Consider the following 21,704-nt stretch of genomic DNA (forward strand, 5'->3'; position numbering starts at 1 on the left):
TGATCTGATTTTCCAACTTAGAGAAAAAAGCCAAAGTATAAAGACTTTAACTTACTGTTGCCAGTAGGTGGCGCTATGACTATGATTCAAAATTGGCTTGCAGATGTCTTCAGGCCTGGAGTTTAATCAAACATGTGAAATCTGGTAAAGATCTGATGATGCGGAGTCGAGTTACATCAGTTTATTCGTTCATAGCGAAGGATCGAAATTCGCAGAGCCGCCACGTCGCCACGCTTTGACAACTTCCTACAATTTTCACAATGAAGCATTATCAAGGTCTTAAGGCTTTTGTGACAAAATTTGAGAGGGATCCGATTAATCTGTGAGCAGTAGAGTGTCAAAGTACACAACATATGACTTCCTGTTGCCACTAGGAGGCGCTATTACTATGATTCAAAATTGTCATATACATGTGTTCAGGGTCAGGATGTTATGACATATGAGAAATTTGGAGCAGATTAGGCAATGTACAGCCGAGTTACAACAACTTCCTGTTTCATGGCGAATGGTGTTTTTTTGCCGCCACGCCACGGACACATAGTTCGATAACTTTTTGATCTTTGAGTATCCTTTCACTGCCAAGGTCTCAAGAGCATACTGACCAAATCTGAAGGCAATCGGGTTTAATCTCTAGGAGGAGTTCGTTAAAGTACGGCGCCTTGAAACGGTCCAAAAACGTCATAAAATTCAAAATGACCGACTTCCTGTTTGGTTTAGGATATACCTCCTTTTGACTTTTTTGTGCGTCCCATCACGTTCCACATACCTACCAAATTTCATACAGCTAGGTGAAACCCAAAGTTGGGGCTATTCTGTAGGGGGCGCTATCGAGCCAAAATGTCATGCCGCAGCTGGACACCACAATAATACTGGAATTTTCACCACGATTGAATTTTGTGCCAAATTTCAAAAGATTCCCAGTATCCCAAGCACCTCCTTTTTGCGATGAAACTGGTACGATAATAATAATAATAATAATAATAATAAAAAACATTAGAATAACAATAGGTCCTCCGCTCCGACTACGTCGGTGCTCGGGCCCTAATAATAATAATAATAATAATAATAATAAAAAACATTAGAATAACAATAGGTCCTCCGATCCGACTACGTCGGTGCTTGGGCCCTAATAATAATAATAATAATAATAATAATAAAAAACATTAGAATAACAACAGGTCCTCTGCTCCGACTACGTCGGTGCTCGGGCCCTAATTAAAGCTGCAAGCAGCATTGATCGGGCCCTCGCAACGTCACACACGTCGAGGGTACTGGCAGGACTCTGGTTGATGCGGCAATGCATTTCTGTGACCATCATACACTGCATGCACAAGTTAGATGATATTTCCTGCGTCGACCAGCAGCATAGCAAGACCATGTTGCCAGGTCTTAAGCCTCAAATGTTTTGAGTGTACCTCCGATACAATCATAAATGTAAGCCTGTTAAGATCATTAAGAAAATGAACGTGTGAATGTGCTTCAGTATTTGTAACATAACAGACTGTCAGGTTACTGGGATGGAGTTCAACTCCCTGCAGTGTCCTGCTGATTGTATTTGGACTTACATGAAAGTTAACAGAACAGCAGTGTCATTTGTTTTTACTTGAACACTTTAATTTGACACTGTTTTCATTTTAAGCTCTTCTATAACTTTAGATTGTAGTGTGAAGCATTCATTGTAACATTTAACCTGATTCTCATGTAGAAGCTCTAGACAGATCATTTATACTAATGCCCACTGACATGGTTTGAAAAACACTGTTGATTAACTTTTGTTCTCCAAGCATCTTAGTTTGCACATATTTAGATCAGAGAAGTCTTTTTCTCATGGTGTGTCCACAAACCCTGTTTGGGCCGCTGTTATTATAGAATTCTGTTTACGTCCGTGGTTGCCAGTAGGTGGCGCTATGACTATGAGTTAATATTGGCATGCAGAAGTCCTAAAATCACGACAGCAATCAAGCATGTCAAGTTTGGGGCAGTTTTGACAAAGTAAGGTTGAGTTACAAAAGCTTGATGGATGATGGCGAATCATGTAAAATTGCCGCGACACCAAGTCCATGTTATCCGATGAAACATCAAGCTTTTAGTAACCTTTAATCGTTAAGGTCTTTAGGTTGTTCTGACCAAATTCTAAGCTGATCGGATTATTTCCCTAGGAGGAGTTCGTAGTGCAGCACCTGGAAAAGGAAATAAAACCACAAGAAATTCATACAAAATTCAAATTGGCTGACTTCCGGTTGGGTTTAGAGCATGGACCCCTAAGACTTTTTTTTAAGTCTACATGTGATACACCTGCTTACTTAATTTCATACATCTAGGTGAAATGTACTGCGAGGGCTGCATCGTCGAAATATTGTAGGGGGCGCTATCGAGCCGAGTTGCCACTCTGAAGCATTAAAATCACATCAGATAATTACATTCAGGATTTTAAATGTGTGTGACAAGTTTGATTTTGTTTTGAGTATTTTTAGCCCCTCAAAAACACCTTTGTTTTTCATGGTGAGGAATGCGTCGCCACGGCAACGGCATTTCACGAAACAACAAGCTTTGAGTAACTTTTAATCACAAAGGTCTTTAGATTGTTCAGACCAAATTCTAAGTTGATCTGATTAGTTCCCTGGGAGGAGTTCGTTAAAGTGGAGCGCCTGGAAATTGAAAAAACGACACTAGAAATTCAGACTAAATTCAAAATGGCTGACTTCCGGTTGGGTTTAGGGCATGGCCCCAAGAGACTTTTATTTAAGTCCACATGTGATACATGTGCCTACCAAATTGGGTTTAATCTCTAGGAGGAGTTTGTTAAAGTACGGCGCCTTGAAACGGTCCAAAAACGTCATACAATTCAAAATGGCCGACTTCCTGTTTGGTTTAGGATATACCTCCTTTTGACTTTTTTGTACGTCCCATCACGTTCCACATACCTACCAAATTTCATACAGCTAGGTGAAACCCAAAGTTGGGGCTGCTCTGTAGGGGGCGCTATCGAGCCAAAATGTCATGCCGCAGCTGGACACCCCAATAATACTGGAATTTTCACCACGATTGAATTTTGTGCCAAATTTCAAAAGATTCCCAGTATCCCAAGCACGTACTTTTTGCGATGAAACTGGTACGATAATAATAATAATAATAATAATAATAATAAAAAACATTAGAATAACAATAGGTCCTCCGCTCCGACTACGTCGGTGCTCGGGCCCTAATAATAATAATAATAATAATAAAAAAACATTAGAATAACAATAGGTCCTCCGCTCCGACTACGTCGGTGCTCGGGCCCTAATAACGAGGTTGAAGGGCATTCAGAGGAGGGGGGACAAGTGGAAAACGTAACTAGAAAGAAGAGGCTAAGGGCCGCCTTTAAAAGAATCATGGGCAGTCAGGCTGTAAGGAATCATTTTGACTACCGCATCTTTTCAAAAACAAAACACACACTCATGAACACACACCCTGTGTCCACAGGTGAAGGTCATGGCTCAGAGGAGTGGATGAGAAGAGGGGAAAATCCCATTTAACGATGCAGATGTTGGAACTTTACTCTAAACTTTATCAAACTGCTAATAATTCTTCAGAGTCAGATAAAAATCAATTATGTTTACAGTTGCAACGTTTTTTTCTGAGTCTTGTCGCAACACAGCAGGAAGATCAAATCTAGTGATGTAACCTGCTGTGTTCAGTGCAGTCATCTTAAATACTTTTAGCATATTTAGGAAATACGCTTATTTTCTTTCTTGCAATAATTAAATAAGCTCTTGTGATTGTACAATAAATAGCTGAGCACAAAGACTGGAAACAGGGGTAACCGGCTATTCTGCCTCTGTTCAAAGGTAACAGAATCCGCCTACCAGCTCCTCTAAAGCCTTTGTGGTGTTTTGTCATCACAGACAGACAGACACTCCAGGACGTTACTGCACACAGCCATATCACATAACCCCTGTACAAAAATCATACCCTGCCATTTGTGCTAAGCCAAGCAGCTAGTTTCATATTTAGCATACAAACATAAGAGCAGTATTAATCTTCTCATCTAACTCTTGGCAAGTCTGTTTTCCAAAATGTCAAACTATTTCTTTTAGGAAAACAGTTTGATCCAAATCATTTACCAGACTGCCCAAATCATTTTTTATGGATATTCATAGTGCTGCATAGTAGAGATGCACAGATACTGATATATTGACCCGATACCGACTCAGCTGGATCAGGGATCTGTGTCAATAGGGCGATCTGGTATCGGATACTATTATTATTACACATAAAAGAATAATCTCAGTGACTTCCACACAGTGAGGCATACAGCTTTCACATTAAACACTGGTATCGGATCGGTACTCGGTATCAGTCGAGATAGAGGCATCTGAAAAAGTCGGACCGGCACATCCCTACTATATTTTGGTGATCTTCTAATCAACATCAGGACAGTTTCCACTTGTATGAAAAATTAAAAATAAATTTTCCAAGCGAATTCATGTTGCTCAAACACTTTCCAGTTGCATGTTCCATGAGCTTCCCTCTCAAGCACCATCCTCAGGCCAAAATGTCTTCTGATAGGAGGATTTGTCATGAAATTTGCTGAGTAAATGCATGCTCCCTTGGGAATGACGCCTTCACTCACTGATGTCTGTTTGTAGGACAATGTAACCTCCTATCAAAGTGTATTCAGCTCTTTTCCGTCGTCCTCTGCGGTGCTGTTCTGTACTTTTCTGCGTCTTTCTTTGCAGTCAGCTGTTGAGGGGAAGCACCAGAACAAACCAAGTCCAAAAGACTCTTTGTCCCCCAGCGTCAGAAAACACACTTGCACTCTTTCCTCCCTTTGTCTGTCTACCTCCTACATACACCCAGCATGAGCATGAGTCTTTCCCCAGTCTTCAGCTTTCAACAATGCTTCATCTCTGTGCCCCGGCCCACACACCAGAATACCACAGCGTGGCGCCGTGAACTTCTCCCTCTATCTGGCTCGTTCATTGTTTGGAACACCCGGTCGCCTCTGTCTCACTCCTCTTTCCTTTATCCGTCGCTTCCTCATCAACAGTCTCTCTCTCTCGCTCTCTCTCTCTCTCTCTCTATCTCCATCCTTTTTATCCCTCCATCTCTTAAATTGGTGACCTCACCCAACACCCACATTAGAGTGACTTCATCGGGCAGCAGCTGCAGTCAAGGCCGCAGAGCAAAGTGTTGGTGGATGGGGACAATTAACACCGCCGCTGTGTCTGGGACACCAGGGTGAGACTGCTGAGAGGAAACTTCTGGAAGATGTCAGCCACCTCAGGCTCTCATCTCGGGCACGTACTCCTTCCAAATCCGCATCTGTGAATTTCATTTGTAGTCAGCATCAAATGAAGAAATGCCCACTTGTGTTGTCTGAGAAGTGAGAGTGGTAGGACTGTTCACGGCACTATCAAGTCTCCACATGGCCACCAAAGATAACATTTTGTCCATATTCTTTTCACAAGAAAAGCGGGCCAGGGTTTGTTTTGTGAAAATAAAGCTTTGAGATCTAGAGTTTGGTTTGCTGAGAGAATAAAAATCAGTCAAAAAAAAAGTGCCAAATGGAGGAAAAGATGAGCTAAACAAGTGGTGAGGAGACGTACATATCTGTCAAGCAAAAGAGCCAGACATTTTTCTCAAGAGTTGATCCCTGCAACAAGAAATTCAGAGAGACAGGAAGAGATTGCTTTGTCGGATGTTGTCTGTAACTGCTAACTTGTCTAAAGGGTTACAGCAGATTATTTGTTTGGGCAGTCCTGGGAGGAAGGTGGTCAAGAGCCTAAATGAAAGGCTCCAGATGAGGTTTCGGGTGGTTTGGGTGTTATACAGCTCTGCAGTGATTCTTTGTGGTTACTTCAGGTGTCAAATTTTAAATGTGACGTTACATGCAACACTTTGAGCTCAGGGTTTTTTCCCCCTTTCCTTTTTTGGAAAAATCAAGAGCGAGTGATGATAAGGCCACAAGGATGAGTAACTGATAGGCCACCAAGAGGATCTCACTTGCAAGGACTGATTCACCCATATATATTCAATTTTGTTAAAGATATCTAAAACAGCCATTTACAAATCATAGAGCTGGTGTGATAAAAGGTAAATTATGAATGGAATAAATGTTCAGAGAAACGGAAAACTGTTTAGACAGATAGAGACTGCCATCTGCTGGACATTATGCAAATTACATTTATCGTAGACTATCTTTGCCAGCCTGCTCTGTCTGTCTGTGTGTACAAATATATATATATATATATATATATATATATATATATATATATATATATACATACACACACACACACACACACACACACACACACACACACACACACATTTTCAGAAAGATATTGTAAGACTGCAGACTTGACTAAATGTCAACAGGCTTAAAATCTAAGTAGGGATCTTGGGAGATGAGGGAGGAGTAATATAACATTTGTTTTATCATTGTGGGGGGAAATGAATAGTATCATTAGTATCACTAAAAGTATCACTGAGTAACCAAACATGACTCTATGCATCAATACAAGTTTACAAGATATTTGTTTTATTACATGCTTTGATTTAAAAATGTTTTTTACAAAATTGAGTACATCACATATAGATAGATGGACATTTTTTTGTTGTCAAAAAGGCATCGGTATGTTCAAGATTGTCAACTGCTGTTATAGTAAACTAATTTATCCAGAACTCCTTCAGCAAAGCTTTCATCACAGTTTGTGCGAGAGTGTGTGTGTGTGTGTGTGTGTGTGTGTGTGTGTGTGTGTGTGTGTGTGTTCAGAGATGCTGGTGCAGCCAGAGCACTGTGTTGAGGAAGCAGTCGGCCTGTGTGTCCACTCTGGATAGAGAATGTCCGTCTTCTGGAAACCACAACAATCTGGATGGGCAAACAGAACGATGCTGAAAGAAATCTGTTGTAATAATTAGGGCTGGGCCAATATACCAGTTTTAATTTCCCCTATGATGTGAATTATTCATATACCGTCATACCGGTATAGCCCAAAAAACTGCTGTCACTCTTCAACAGGAAGCAAAATATATTGTTCGCCATGTAGAGTGTTACGGTTGGAGCTACTTATGTAGTGAGAGGGACCCCTAAATTATGGTTATAACTTTATAACACAACAATTAATAACCCACAACTAAAGCTCTTTAACAGGGCAACACCACGGCACACAACAGTTTGTGACACAAACAATTTGTAACACTAATAATTGTACATTTATACAATTTCACCGCCGAACAGCATGCTGGGTACAGCTTGGTAGCTAGCCGTTAGCACAACAGTCTGCTAACAGCTGGGAGAGGCTCCGTTGCGTTAGAAAAGAGCGATGCAGGAGGAACAAAGAGAGACCGGAGATGCACCAATAGAGTCTGTGCCCAAGAGAGGAGCTGTGTCTGCTGTTTGGAAGTGTTTTGGTTTTTAAAAATCCGACGTTTTGCGAGTTTGGAGCCACTGTTGATGCCGCTGGTGGTAACACGAGCAACTTACATCACCTCAGCAGAAAACGTGAGTTATGTTCGTGTGTGTAATAGATGCAATCTGAAATGTACACCTTGAAAACTACAAACCTATCTACGTCATGTTTTTATGTTTGTTAAATTCTCAGTAGCGATAACTAAATTACATGCTTATTATACATATTACAAACAAAAACACTTTAAAAACTCTAAAAAAAAAAAAAAATTAAATTATTTTGTCTTGCTTTTTGGGGTATTTTGGTTAGACACATATGCAACGCTGATTACCGTGTAATATGTGTAGTACTTGTTATAAATGTACGTTGGTACATAGAGGGTGATAAGAAGCTGTACAGGGAGGGACTTAGGATCCAGGGGAATGTAGGTGAAGGAAACAGGAAGAGAAGGAAGACATGCCACACAAACAGCTGTTCCCCGCTCGCTGCCGACCGGTTGTTGTGTTAAAAATGTCCGCTTAATAATTAAACGCTCGATAAAATAATTTCCGCCGTTGATTAGTTAATGCGTTAACGCGAAAAAAAATACAGTGATATACATTTTTGGTCATACCGCCCAGCCCTAGTAATAATCACAATCTTTGTCTTGATGAGGGTGAAGGGGGGGGGGGGGGGGGGGGGGGGGGGGGGGGGGGGAAGAGAATGACAAGAGTTTATTAAGTGCATTTAATGTTTGCTCTGCTGTACCTGACAGGTGAACCTCTGCTCTTCAGTGCTTTATAGAGCTCCAGACCCTGGTGTGGAGACACTCGCCTGTCTCTGGCCCCCAGCATCAGTAACACTGGAGCCTTGATCTACAAACAAACACACAGAGATAAACACACCGACATGAAACCAAGTGTGTGTTGGCCCATAACATTGTCCTGCGTCTAGAAAACTGATGGCTGGATTTTCATGTAAATTTGCTATGAATTTATTTATTCCTCTCTGAATAAATCCTAAATAAGATTGCCATGGAATGGAAAAATGTTTTCTATTTTATGACCTCTCCTTTATTAGGCAAAGCAAACTACATTTATTGAGCCAATACTAATAACACTGTAAGAATACTAAAACTATGACATCCATTTGCGAAGTTTGGGGTTTAATTATAATTGCAGGCTCTGAAACAGGCTGTGCAGCTTAAGATGTCTCTCTTGTTATCAAGGCAGCTTCTTTAAGAGCAGAATGGAAACTAGAAAAGTGCGCTCAGTAGAGCTCCGATCTCCTCCAGGTGTGTCTGCAACAACCACTGATGTATTGTTTGATTGAATGACTACAAACTACAATTGTCTAACCGTCTAGACCGCAAACATATCACATGTCTCATGCAACAGCATTGCAGCTATCTGCACCAGCTTCGTGTCTCAGCTTTGTCTTAAGGGCATAACTGCGATCTGAAGCGTTTTAAACTTCAGGTCTATTTTTTGATAATACGTGCGCGTCAACACAATACCCATTAAAAAAGGCAATGAATAAATATATTGATCTACATTTTGCAACCAAGGCGGAGCAATGTGTGCTGCTCTCTGGCTCTGTCCAGAGACCAGTCTGTAATGCCAAACTCCCTCCAACTCCCTCCCTCCCTCAAAATTAGCTGTGGACAGACAGACAGATAAATACATATGTGCAGTACGCATGCACACATACAATCAAATGCATAATATCCTCGAAAGCCTATGGCTGGTGGAGATAATAACTTCTGGTTTAAGAGTATTTTGGTTATTTGTACATTATGATTAAAATACTGTATTTAAAGTTGGTGTGTGTCTGACCTGAGCAGCATGTGTGATGGGTGACTTCTCTAGCATGGCAGCCAGGGCTTCAGCAGTGGGTATCTGGTCATACGAGTACTGAAACCCCACACTGGTGTAACGCCTGAAGACACAGAGAGAATATAAGAACATTCAAGTGGGATGTGTTGCAGTGGAGCTAAAGCTCATGTGTGGGTGTGTTGTGTACGTGTGTGTCTTACCAGTCTACTATGTCACTGGTGCCCAATAAAGTAGCAGCATTAATGACAGGGTTCCTGGCCGCGCACGCTCTGTAGAACTCAGGGTACTGACCGACCAGATGACAAGACAGGAAACCCCCGTGAGAACCACCGATCACAGCCAATCGATCGGGGTCAAGGGTGATGTCTCTCTGCAGCGCAGTAAGCACGGCGGTCTGGGCAAAGACGAATTATTTTCAGTTCCAGTGTGACAATGACCTTTTTATGGATATACACATGACAGCCTTCTACCTGCCAGCAATCATCTTTTACCTCCACAATCATTTTCTCCAGTCCTTATTCCATATTCTCAAATATTTCACAGATTCTTCTTACATACTAGTTTTTTTTGTCTACCTCACTCTATCCAGGACTGTGTTAGTCAGTACCTGCACATCTTTTACATCTTGGCTTCCGATCTGACCAATCAAGGATAAAATGCTGTCCTGGCCGAACCCCGTGGATCCCCGATAGTTCACTAGATAGAGAGACAGAAAGAGGGAGAGAAAGGGAAGACGTCTTAGTCAAAAGAGACATGGAAAAGCCTTTGATCATGTGGATTGAGGAGAATTTCCGTTTCAGTTTTTTACTGATTTTCACCAAAGTAAAACTAGATTTTTAAACTGTTTTTATATACCCTCACACAAAGAAGACACAAGTACATTTTACAGTAAACTACGTCCTCTTGTGATATTTGCTAAATGCAAATGAGCCTCGATCTCCATTTCAAGTGCAAGTATGCCAGTGTTTGAGCTTGTGTGTTTGTCTGAGAGAAACAGATGGATCTCACCCATGAGCACAGCAAAGCCAAGTTTAGCCAGTCCAGCTGTGGTGCAGTTCCACTCTGCTGGGAACTGGGAGTGAGGGCCACCTGGAGGAGCAAACAAACTAAAATAAAATAAAACCATAATATAAACCAAGCAAAATGTTTCAATACATTTCCATCCTGGAAAAGAGAAGTCAACAAAGATAAGTAAACACAGACCATGGATAAAGACGACCAGAGGTATCTTGGCTTCATTGGGGGGATGAGACGGTTTAACCAAGACAGCCCCGAAGTCTAAACCAGCTGATGAGAGAGAGGAGAGAGAGACGTCATAGCAAGGTTCATAATGACAGAGTGATTGATCGTCATCATTTTGACCCACCGTGTGTGTGTGTGTGTGGGGTGGGGGGGGTCGTCTCATGCTCACAGTAGTGTGTGTTGTCCTCCTCTGGTGGAGGTGTAACATCTAGAACTGTCCAGTGGAAGTCAAAGGTCATGATGGGCTGCTGCAGAGTTTGCCAGGTCACAGCCTCACCTGCTGAAGGGAGGAAACCCACCCTCTGCAAACACACACACACACACACACACACACACACACACACACACACACGCACAAACACAAGTGGTCTATTTCATTTGAATTATCTTGTTTAACAATGCAGTAAACTGTATCTTAGCATAATACTTGCGTGTGTGTGGTGTGTGTGTGTGTAATCTGACCAGAGTGGGAGGTGTGCTAGGGCTGGAGCAGCAAACGACCATCAGGTCCTTCTGGACTGTCAGCAGCTTCCAGCTGCCATACACTGGAAGATCAGAGAGACCTGCAGAGGAGGCAACAACAAAGACAGGAGTAAAGACAGAAAAATAAGTGATGAAGGAAAGCCAGAACACAGAAGAGGCACAATAGACGAAACATAGAGATAAAGACCTGGTCAAAGTTTTTAAAGAGATTTTGAAATGATGTAGTCATATTAAATGGTACAGGTATTTATTGATGATATTATGTCCAGCAGTATATCCAAATCACAGATGTAGACGGCATGCAGAAGATGCATTTGAAATAAAATTATTTTACTTTGAATAGTTAAATTGTCTTAATTGTAAGTCTACTTTACCAGCAACATTATGCTCTTGCTATAAAACCTACATCTGACCACGCTCAGAGCATGCTCCTGTGGGTTTTTTATCCCCGATAGGATTTTGGTGGCAACATTACACCTGTTGGTTTTGTCGTACCTTCCTGTTTTCTCTTGTGCTCCTGATGATGAAGATACAAAGGTGGAGGAGGAGGGACAGGAGGATCAGGAAGAAGAGGAGAAGGTGGAGGAGAGTGAGAGTCAGAATAAGGGGGAAGAACTGGAAGTGAAGGAAAAAGAGAAGGGGGAGGTGGAAGAAGAGGGGAGAGGGGAGTATGAGGAAGACAAGATGACAGAGTAGAGAGAGGAGCAGCAGGAGGAGGAGGAGGAAAATTAAAATGAAGAATAGCAGGAAATGGGGGAGGAAGAGGAGGCCAACACGGCGAAGGAGGAGGTGAAAGCAGAGGAGAGAGGAGAGGATGAGATAGAGGAAAGGGAGGAGGAGGAGGAGGGAAAAGAAGAGATGGCGATGAGGACAGAAGAGAGGGAGGAGGTGGAGGAGAGGATGGACTCTTACTATCAGAAAGGGAGGTAACTTTGTTTGATCTTCTGTCGACCATAAAGAGATCCTGAGAGAGAGAGAGAGAGAGAGAGAGAGAGAGAGAGAGAGAGAGAGAGAGAGAGAGAGAGAGAGAGAGAGAGAACATTAGTTATGGAAAAGTATGTATACGAGGTCGTGATGAACACAAAATAATAATAAAAATGTATTAACAAAAGGTCGTGAAGTGTAGGTATTTTGATTTGACAATTTGGGAAATACGCTCATTTGTTTTCGGGCCGAAAGTTAAACAAGAAGACTGATACCACTCGAATGTCTGAGTTGATTAGCTAAGCTTAGCATGAAGACTGGAATCAAAAGAAAACAGCTGGCCTAGCTCTGCTCAAAGTTAAGAAAATCCACCAACCAGAACCTCTGAAACTCACTCATCAACACAAGCTGGGCTTTTTACATTTCGGCTTGTGTACCGATGACACAAATCAGATAAAGCCTGTTAATTAGCCGATCCCCGGCTCCTGCTCCGCTAGTCTCATGTCAATGTGTCCTTGAGCAAGACACTTAACCCCAAAATTGCTCCCGTAGCTGCGTCTACTGGTACTTACTGAATTGTAAGTCGCTTTGAATAAAAGCGTCTGCTAAATGACCGTAATGTAATTAGTGATTAGAGTCAAAGTATTCCTTGATTATGTGTTTTTTACCTTCCAGTTTCTTTGGGCGCTGCTGAACACCACTCTCTGACCGTCTACAGACCAGCAGCAGGGTGGCAGAGCTTCATACACACCTGCAAACTCACCTGAAACAAAGTGACATGGATATAATTCGTCTTTTACCTTTGATTTTTTATATTTTTAAATGCTGGTCTTCCACCGAGCACTCTAACACTCCGCACATCACATCTTTTCTGCTGCTTTGTTAAGGGCTTCACACAACTTAAAACTTAATGCATTGTTGGACATGCCAAATCAAGCAAACATAGATAGTAACTCCAAAACTGCACATTTAGCAGGTATTCATCATAATGAACATCTTAATTTAGCATGCTAGCATTTGCTAAGTGCAGCTGACGATGGGAACGCCATTATTTTTGCAGGTATGAGAGTATTGGACAAATAAAAATGTTGACCCGATGACTGCACAAGATGAAAAATAACCAAAGTTGCTGCAAGTCAAGCTGAGGGAGGCATGAATGTGAGTAATAAATATCCAATAGTTATTGAGAGGTTTCACTCAAAACCATAACTGTCAACCTCACGGTGGCCCGAGAAGAAAAGAGGATCAGCAAAGTCAGCAGGAACATGAACGTTTGAACCGACATTGCGTTACAGTATGTTACCTACCAGTCTGTGGTGTGTGGACAACGTCCAGCAGGGTGGACGTCCTCCCGCTCCTCAGGTCCAACTGTGGAGGATTAACAGTCACTGTTAACAGAACAAAAACAAATACACACACACACACCTACACACACAGTGTACCTGCTGCAGACTGAGGCACTGATTGTGAGGTCCAAACACCCGACCCTGCAGGTAGATCAGCGTGGACCCGTCTGGACTTAGCCTGGGACAGGACACTGACAAGTTGTACCCTGACAGACACTCTGGTTTGGAGGGAGGAGGAAGTTCAGTCATCGAAGGAGCAGAGAGAGTGTGTAAGTGTGATTCATTAACAAAGACACAAAGATGAATGTGCTCACCACAGTTTCCACCCAGATCGAGCTTGAATAACGCTGACCTGAAACAGAATTATAAGAGTGAGAGACACAAAATGAAACTGTAATGTCCACTGTTTAGTGTGAGCCCTGCTATACAAAAATGTTATTCTTACACTTCTTTTTAAACTTAATGTTGAACATTGTTACTGCTCAATCACTGCTGTTCTCAATTTTCCTTTTCAGTTTGGATTCAGCATACCTCACCCATAAGAAAATGACCTCCCCTGCCACCAACATACTGTAACAATAACAATAATTGACTGATATTTTTATGTAAATATGGCCATTTTTAGTACTTTTATTTACAGTATTAAAAGAAAGAAGAGTAATTATTATTTTCACAACAGACCAATAGTGATTTAAGTGTTTGGGTAAAAGGAGACTTAGAATAAGTAATGTGCCGCTATCATTTATGTCATTTTATGTCTGAGAGCTTCTTTTTTTCTTTTTTACTTATCCAAATCAAAACTTGTGATTTTTTGGATATGTACATAAACTTCACTTCACATTGTTTTTGTTTATTTCGGTGCTTAAGTTGCTGTTGTTTTTCATGCCGACCCCGACTGAATCAGAAGACAAAGCATCAGTCTGACCTGCGGTTGGAGCAGAACCGCAGTCCGAGTCTGAAAGGTTCATGGTACCAACCGACAAGAAACACAGACTGACTGCCGGGAGCCCACAGAGCCTCGAGGACAACACACAAACACACACAGTGTTATTAAAGACGACATTTACACTTCGAACCAAAGGCCCAATGAATTCACACTTGACCTGCACACACTAGCAGTCCAAAAACATAAAGATACTGTGGTGTCAGATGAAGTAGCTGAAAGCCTCTCTGTCCTCACCTGTCCAGGTGAGACATCGCGTGGGACGCCCTGCAGGACGCTGACGGAGCCACTCTGCAGATTCACCACACAAATCACCGGGATGCTCTTATTGGTCAGAGACTCACCCCAGTCTTCACAGTACACACTCCTGTCCTGTTTGGGCACAATAACACACATAGACAAATAAGTGGATTGTACACGTTAACATGTTCCTGTGTAGTTAATAACATTCATGCAATTTTCTTCTTTTTTTGGGCTTAAGAATTTATTCAAAATGTTCTATCCTTCTGATGTATTTACAATCTGCATGTTATTTATTTGAATGCACATAAAGAGCATATCCATCTGGTGCAGGTGTGTGTAATACCTTCCTGCATGCAGATTTCCCATCATGTGTTTCTACTGATGTGTTCTTAATCTTCTCAGCTACATACAGCAGTTTGTTCTCACACGCCGACCATGACAGACATCCAAACTGGGCTGGAAACGGATGATGCAACGGTTATACTTTGGTAGTTTTTGGGTGATGATGCATCAGATTTCTTTCTTGTTGGAGGAAACAATGTGTGTAAAAACATGACACGTCTGTCTCACCGTCATCGTAGACTCTGCCGTGTTTGTTTAGAGCAGTCAGGTTGAGGCACTTCCTGAGGCCGTGGCGGTCCCATATCTGAACAGCAACAACAAAAAAACAATCCGGCAAAATGCTCGATCATTGATCTCACAGAGGATGCTGAGGTCTGTTTTTCTCACCTCGAGGAGCTGGTGGCCACTTGTTTCCCTGACAACGGCCCTAAGGCCTTGAATTGGAGAGAGTCCACTCAGCACCCTGAAGAGCAGGAGAGAAATAAAAACTCTCTATCGAAGACAAACTCAACACCAGGAAAAGCAATCTTTCACTGGACTCTCTCGTTAAAAGTTTATTTTTTTTTACTTTGTTGCACCTGTAACTACACAGTGATGTCACGCTTCCTCAAAACTGCAGCAAGGCGAGAGGTGAGAGACATGATTCAACCCCAAAATGGCCAGCAGCCTAATATTTCCTGACACCATTTTTAAAATTGTGACTTGTTTTTAGAGTGCAGATGGTCTGGAAGAATGAATTGTGAAACATAAAATATTATTTAAAAAAATACAATAAATGAAAACAGTAAATGCAGAAGTACGTGCGGCACTTTCGTCATCAATGACAAATATGACCAAATTTCCATATGTAATGCTGCTCAGATCTTATATTCAAGCAACAGCAACATGGATTGAGCATTGAAATTATTATAAAGAAGTTATATATTTTAAGTTTAAATAAGTCAACAAATGCCAGTAAGAAGATCTTAGTGAAAGTTCAATGGATTTTAGGGTTACAATTTACATGAGCTTTCTGTTGAATGTGAGGGTCAATTCAACTTTCTCACAGTATTTTGTGAGTGTGAGTCTGTGCGTGTGCGTGTGCGTGTGCGTGTGTATGTGCTCACTCTCCAGACATAGGTACACAGGGTCCTGGTGGAAGGACAGTCCTGATGCTCTTGTGGTCGTTGCTGTCTGTGATCAGAGTCCACTGCTGCGAGTAGCGAAGTCTTGAGCCTCGGACCAGGTCGCTCTGACTCCACTCTGAATGCGAACATGGTGAGAAGTTTTCCAAGAGGGGTTGGAAAAAAATATTTGATTATGTTTATTGTTCAACTTTAAAATGTCAAAGACATATCTTTATTGCATCTAACATTAAGCAATGTTGATGTAATGTCTATGTTATGTTATGTTGTGTTCATGAGAATGAGAAACTCCACTTGTGTTCTGGATCCAATCTAATCTGATCTTGTTAAGGACCGTCTTCCAGCTGTCTCTTTCTTCATCACAGAATTCATTAACTCCTTAAACTCTGGTTCAAATCCCTAAACATTCAAACTGGCTGCTGTCGCCCCCATCCTCAAAATACCTGGACTCAACCCTGATGTCATGAGTCATTTCAGGCTCATCTCCAGTCTCCGTCTTTCTGTTAAAAATGTTGGAATGTGTTGTTGCCTCTCAACTGACAGCCTAGCCGAGCTACACTGATGACTTCCAGCTCTACATTTCCACTAAATCCATCACCACTGCAGCTCACTACACTCTGACCAATGACCTCACTGGAATTAATTCAAGCAAACATCCTCAAACTAAACAGTGATACATCAGACATGATAACCATCTGTCCCAAATCCCTCATCAAAAACCACTCACAACATCCGTCCTCACCGTTGATTACTTCACTCTGTCTCACTCCCCACAGTTATTTTCAACTTCTCCTTCCAACAAGTCAATCAAATCACCAGGACTTTTTTTTACCTAAAAAACATAGATAGTTCTCTGCTCATCACTTTCCTTCATGGGGCGACAGATCCTTCTCCACAGCAGGCCCCTCCCTCTAGAACTCTCTCCCCCAACACAGCCGAGACTGCACCAACCTGTCCACATTCAAATCACACATTTAAAACTCACCTTTTTAGAGCTGCTTTTATCATGTGATTCATGTTTTCTATGGTGATTTTAACTTATGTGTCTTTGAGTATTCTGAAAAAAGCTCTATAAATAAAATGTATTAATAAGATAAGATAATCCTTTATTAGTCCCACAGCGGGGGAATTTGCAAGATTACAGCAGCAAAGTGGACAGTGCAACAAGAGACATATTAATGTAAATAGGACATTTAAACAGCCATACTTGTATAACTTTGCTTGAATCAGTGGAAATTGGTGGTGTTGAACCTACAATCCAATGTACTGTACAATATCCAGTCAGGTACAACAGTCAGGTTGATAGGTATTCTTCCAGGGAAACAGATGGTTTACTCTATAAACCTTTTTAAACCCTTAAGACAAGATCACTGTTGTCAGTAGCAGAGTGCCTTTGACAGCAGGTGGTCACGAAATCCAAAGAAATGCTGGCGGTCGTAGTCATTCCACAGGGATGTTTCTTTTCATTCTGACTGGTTGAAATCTAAGAAAGTGAGGGTTTCTTTCATTGCCTACATAATGCACCTGCTGATTTAGGTTAACATGCTGATAAGAGGAAAAGATGTCTAGACAACTGCTGGCCAGACTGTTTTCCTCTTGTGCCGACATCAGTCTAAAAAGTCAGCTTTGCACACAAGATAGCTTTTGAGCAAACTGGCATTCAGCTTAATCTTTTCGTGTGTGACACTGAGGCGAAATTTAAAATGTAATAGCTTCATGCTTCAAGAGGACAGTTTTTCTTTCATAATACTCTGTTTAAAACAGTAAACCACTGTTTTTCCATTTACATTACTGCAGATCATTTTCCAAATAATCTCATATGGTTTGAGGTTTCTGAATGTGTCTTTTCTTATTTTTTGGGGTTTCAATTGATTTCCAAACAGTAAAAAAACAAATCAGAAGACATTTGTAATCCATCCCACTGAAGTTCCATCATATGTTTGGTAATAGGGTTTTCACTGTTGCCTCACAACAACAGCAAAACTCACAAACATTAGTGCAAACCATAGGCGCAAACACAACAGGTGTGAGTGATTGAGTGAGAGAGGGAAAATAAAGAGAGAGAGCGGGGTACACCTACAGCTCATCTCTGGGTAACAGTACAGTAGATTACTTCCCTAATACCCCTATCAGACCACAGCAAAATCACAGTCTACCTGGACATACCAACACCCAATCAGGAAGTACTAAAGCCAACTGCACAATTAAAAAAGGCTACAAATGGAAAGAAAGTAATATAGAAACATACCAAAACACTAATAGTCACTTTGAGACCAGTTTCTAGAAGAAGAAAAAACGTTCAATGCAACAGTGAAGGTGTAAACAGGGCAGGAGAAAAGGCTAAATAACATTTGACCTTTCAGTGTATTCATCAAATACTCTCAAATAGAAAAGCCCAAGAAATTAACAACAATATAAAAAATGGGTTGACAATTAATGTAAAAACTTCAAAAAGCATTTAAGGAAACTATCAAACCAAAAGCATAGACAACCAGAACATTCTTCTTCACTATGCTGACACATTAAAACTGTATAAAAATACAGTCAGGAAAAAGGGGACCAACATGTTAGAAGTCAGCTAAATGCTAATGAGGAATCCATAAAAACAAACCACACATTTAAACAAACAAAAACACAAGGATCTACCCATCCAAAATGGAGATGTATGAGTAAACCACTTCCCCAATCTGGTTGGTACAGAACAATAAACAGCAAAAACACACTAAATGGAAACTAAAGAAACAAAAACAACAGAAAATGATTCTGCCTTCAAAAAAGCCTTTCGTAGCCATGCATCCACAAATATAAATTATTTCCAAATATGTTTGTCATACCATATAAAAAAAATCTATAACCACCTCAGCCTAAACATCAGCACCACAGGAAACTTCAACCAAGCTGTGAATCACCTGAGAGATGAGGCAAGAAGGGCTTTTCAACGCCATCAAAAGGAACATCAAGTTGGACATCCCAGTTCAAATCTGGCTTCAAATATTGGACCTGTTTCCCTTTATGGTTGTGAGGTCTGGGGTCCACTCGACAACCAAGATTTTACAAAACGGGGTAAACACCCAAATGAGATTCATGAAAAACACCAAATAATGCCTGCAGAGCAGAAGGACGATACCCACTAATTATCCAAATTCAAAAGAGAATATTTAGATTTTATAACCACCTAAAAGATAGTAACTCTGACACGCTCCACAACAAAGCCCTCAACCACAGATAGACTCTAGAGCAGAAGTCTTCAACAGGGGGTCCGCGACCCCTAGGGGGTCCGTGGAGGTACTGCAGGGGGGTTGTGAAATTTTTGGTTGATTTTAGTTGAATTTTTCATATTTAAAAAAAACAAAAACATGAATATGTCCATTATTTAAATAGTTCAGTATTGTATGCAAGATAACAGGTATGTTTATGCATGGCAGTGACACTAATAGGCCATCACTCATTTTTCCTTTCCACATTTATGTTTAAAAAAAGAAACGTCAATTTGAATAACTTGTATGCATGATTATCATGCAATTGACAGACAATGTTGATATTGGCATTGGTGTCAGTTGACAAGGTGTGTTTATAAATGGCAGTGGCACGGCCACCCTACTCACTGTACCTTGCACATGTTTAAAATAAAAACATGAATATATGAACCGGTGTATTATTTGAAAAGCTTAGTACTGAATGCACAACAACAAGGTATGTTTATACATCGCACTAGGCCCGGTTTAATATAAAACACAATTTTATACAATATATATAGTACGGAGTCCCTGCTCCATCTCTCTGGCAGTTTGGGGGTCCTTGGCCTGAAAAACGTTGAAGACCCCTGCTTTAGAGAGATGCCCCCTCCCCCTTAGTCAGCTGGTGCTACAACTCTGTTCATAACAAGCGGTGTCCTCAGACAGAAACCAAAAAACTAACAGACAACAACTTGACATATTGGAGACAATCAACCAACAAATCAGAGCAAACTGGAATGCTGTCTGGTCCTAAACAGAGAATACACAGTAGCAATAACCACTGTGACAGACCCAAAAATAAAGAAACGTTAGAGTATGTTCAGACTCAGTGAGCAGCACAGCATCGCCGGCGAGAGAGGACAGACTGAGCACCCATGATTCAGAAAATGAGCTGCACCGTTTACCTGCTAACTGTACCATGACACCAGGGATGTATACTTCTCACAGATTACAAACTCACAAAATGTTATGAATACATGACCAATAATGACAAACTTCCATACCTGCTGAGTGAAATGCAGCAATGTGCAAACACAGCAGCAAGATTTGTGAGCTGTTGTGACAGGAAAACAGCATCCAATAGAATAAAACCAAGAAGACTGTCAATCATCTGAGGATACTCGCAATGACCGTTTGCACTGTACATAGACATAACCTACTGTACATACTCTACAGAACACATACCTTTAAATAGGCTACATTTCTTTAAAAAAATGTTGCAATAGTTCTTATTTGTGCTCATATTCTGTAGCTGCCATGTCCACTTTAGTTATATGTCCGTAGTATATCTTTAAGAGAAAATTCACAATTTTTCTGTTTAAGAAAAACGTATTTGTATTATTATTATTATTATTAATTATTAATTATAATGCTGTAATGTTACACCCATCTGTTCACGAATTTCTATATGCTAGTTTTCTGTTTGTGTACGTTTTTTGTCTTTCTCACTTGTTTTGCAATATTAACCTATGTTCCCCAGGTCAATAAAGCTTCTTTGAATCGAATTGCAAGAGGGGGAGACAGAAAGAAAGAGACAGTCACCTGCAGTCACAGTGTATGTCCGGAGCTCCGGGAGCTGCTCTTCTCTCACATGGGCAGAAACAGGTGCAGGGAGACCGCTGACCTCTCCATACATCCCGGTGACCTGTTCGGGGTCCATCTGGGTCCGCTGCCGTCCACGCGCACTGAGCTCACATTAAATCACCAACCTACCACACTTGCACGCTCCACACGAGCAGCTCGGACAAGTGCAAACTCGTGCATCACGCAGAAAAGTTAAACCGTTAGCAGCTGCTCGGAGGGTTAAAATAGTCGCGTGGCTCGGTTTACAACAGTTGTGTTCATGAATTTATCCACAATTCAAAAACACAACGGTGTTTGCTCTACCAGCGCCTCCATGTTGAAATCAGGAACGGACGATACCACTTTGGCTCAGTTTAGAGGGGTGTAGTAGTGAAAGCTGACCGCACGGGGGCAGCGGACAATCACAAAAGATAGTCATTCTTGATTTTTGTTGTAAACAGTACTATTACCGATGAACTGGTTAATAGTAATAATAACACAAATTGTTATGCCATTATAGCTTACTTCTTGAGAAATGAATAACCAGCAATTCAGCATGTTTATATAAGTCGCTCCTGCTCATTTGTACAATACTTTATCTTCTCTGTGGGTCTACAGACTACAGAATCTGCAGGGTGTTGGAGCCTCCTGCACATCGACTTACAAAGGCTGGGGCTTCAGTGACAGATCAACTAACAAGTTAAATATATTACATTCTAATTACCAGGTATATTCTGAATAAAATATATATATATATATATATATATATATATATATATCCGTCAGCAGCATAACTAAATACAACTTGTAAAGGCTGAACTAATTGAATGTGTGCATGACAGGCAGACAGCGCCTAATTCAAATCTTATCAAAGGGTTCGTGCAGTTCTTTTCCAGACTTGATATGGACCAAACAACCTTCAAGATGTGTCCTACAATCTTTATAAGGGATTCTCAAATAAAAAAAATTAGAGAGGAGCAATTATTTTCAGAGGAACCCTAAATACAGCTTTACAATCCTTTTGGCTTAAATTCTACCAAAAAGTGA

General features: G+C 41.0%; 1 protein-coding gene across 2 annotated transcripts; it reads right to left on the minus strand.

The window, feature by feature from the left end:
- Nucleotides 1–6,505: 6,505 nt before the first annotated feature.
- Nucleotides 6,506–20,992, minus strand: zgc:136971 (S9 family peptidase). 2 transcript variants are annotated; one of them, XM_068733522.1, is made up of 21 exons: nt 20,637–20,992; nt 15,841–15,976; nt 15,122–15,197; nt 14,963–15,038; nt 14,736–14,848; nt 14,387–14,521; nt 14,132–14,223; nt 13,521–13,558; nt 13,303–13,424; nt 13,168–13,228; nt 12,529–12,623; nt 11,849–11,900; nt 10,916–11,016; nt 10,623–10,755; nt 10,415–10,498; nt 10,220–10,300; nt 9,819–9,907; nt 9,412–9,605; nt 9,212–9,314; nt 8,145–8,251; nt 6,506–6,856 (listed from the first exon to the last, which is right to left on the minus strand). In XM_068733522.1, the coding sequence occupies exons 1-21, from the start codon at nt 20,752–20,754 to the stop codon at nt 6,757–6,759; spliced, it is 2,106 nt and encodes a 701-aa protein (XP_068589623.1). In that variant the 5' UTR covers nt 20,755–20,992; the 3' UTR covers nt 6,506–6,756. The 2 variants fall into 2 exon arrangements, with proteins under 2 accessions (XP_068589623.1, XP_068589622.1); XM_068733521.1 differs by having other exon boundaries at nt 10,578–10,755.
- Nucleotides 20,993–21,704: the final 712 nt, after the last annotated feature.

The sequence above is a fragment of the Cebidichthys violaceus genome, unplaced genomic scaffold, assembly GCF_023349555.1.
Source record: "Cebidichthys violaceus isolate CVI_PGR_0920_01 unplaced genomic scaffold, fCebVio1.0.p SCAF_6, whole genome shotgun sequence".
In the NCBI taxonomy this organism is placed as follows: Eukaryota; Metazoa; Chordata; class Actinopteri; order Perciformes; family Stichaeidae; genus Cebidichthys; species Cebidichthys violaceus.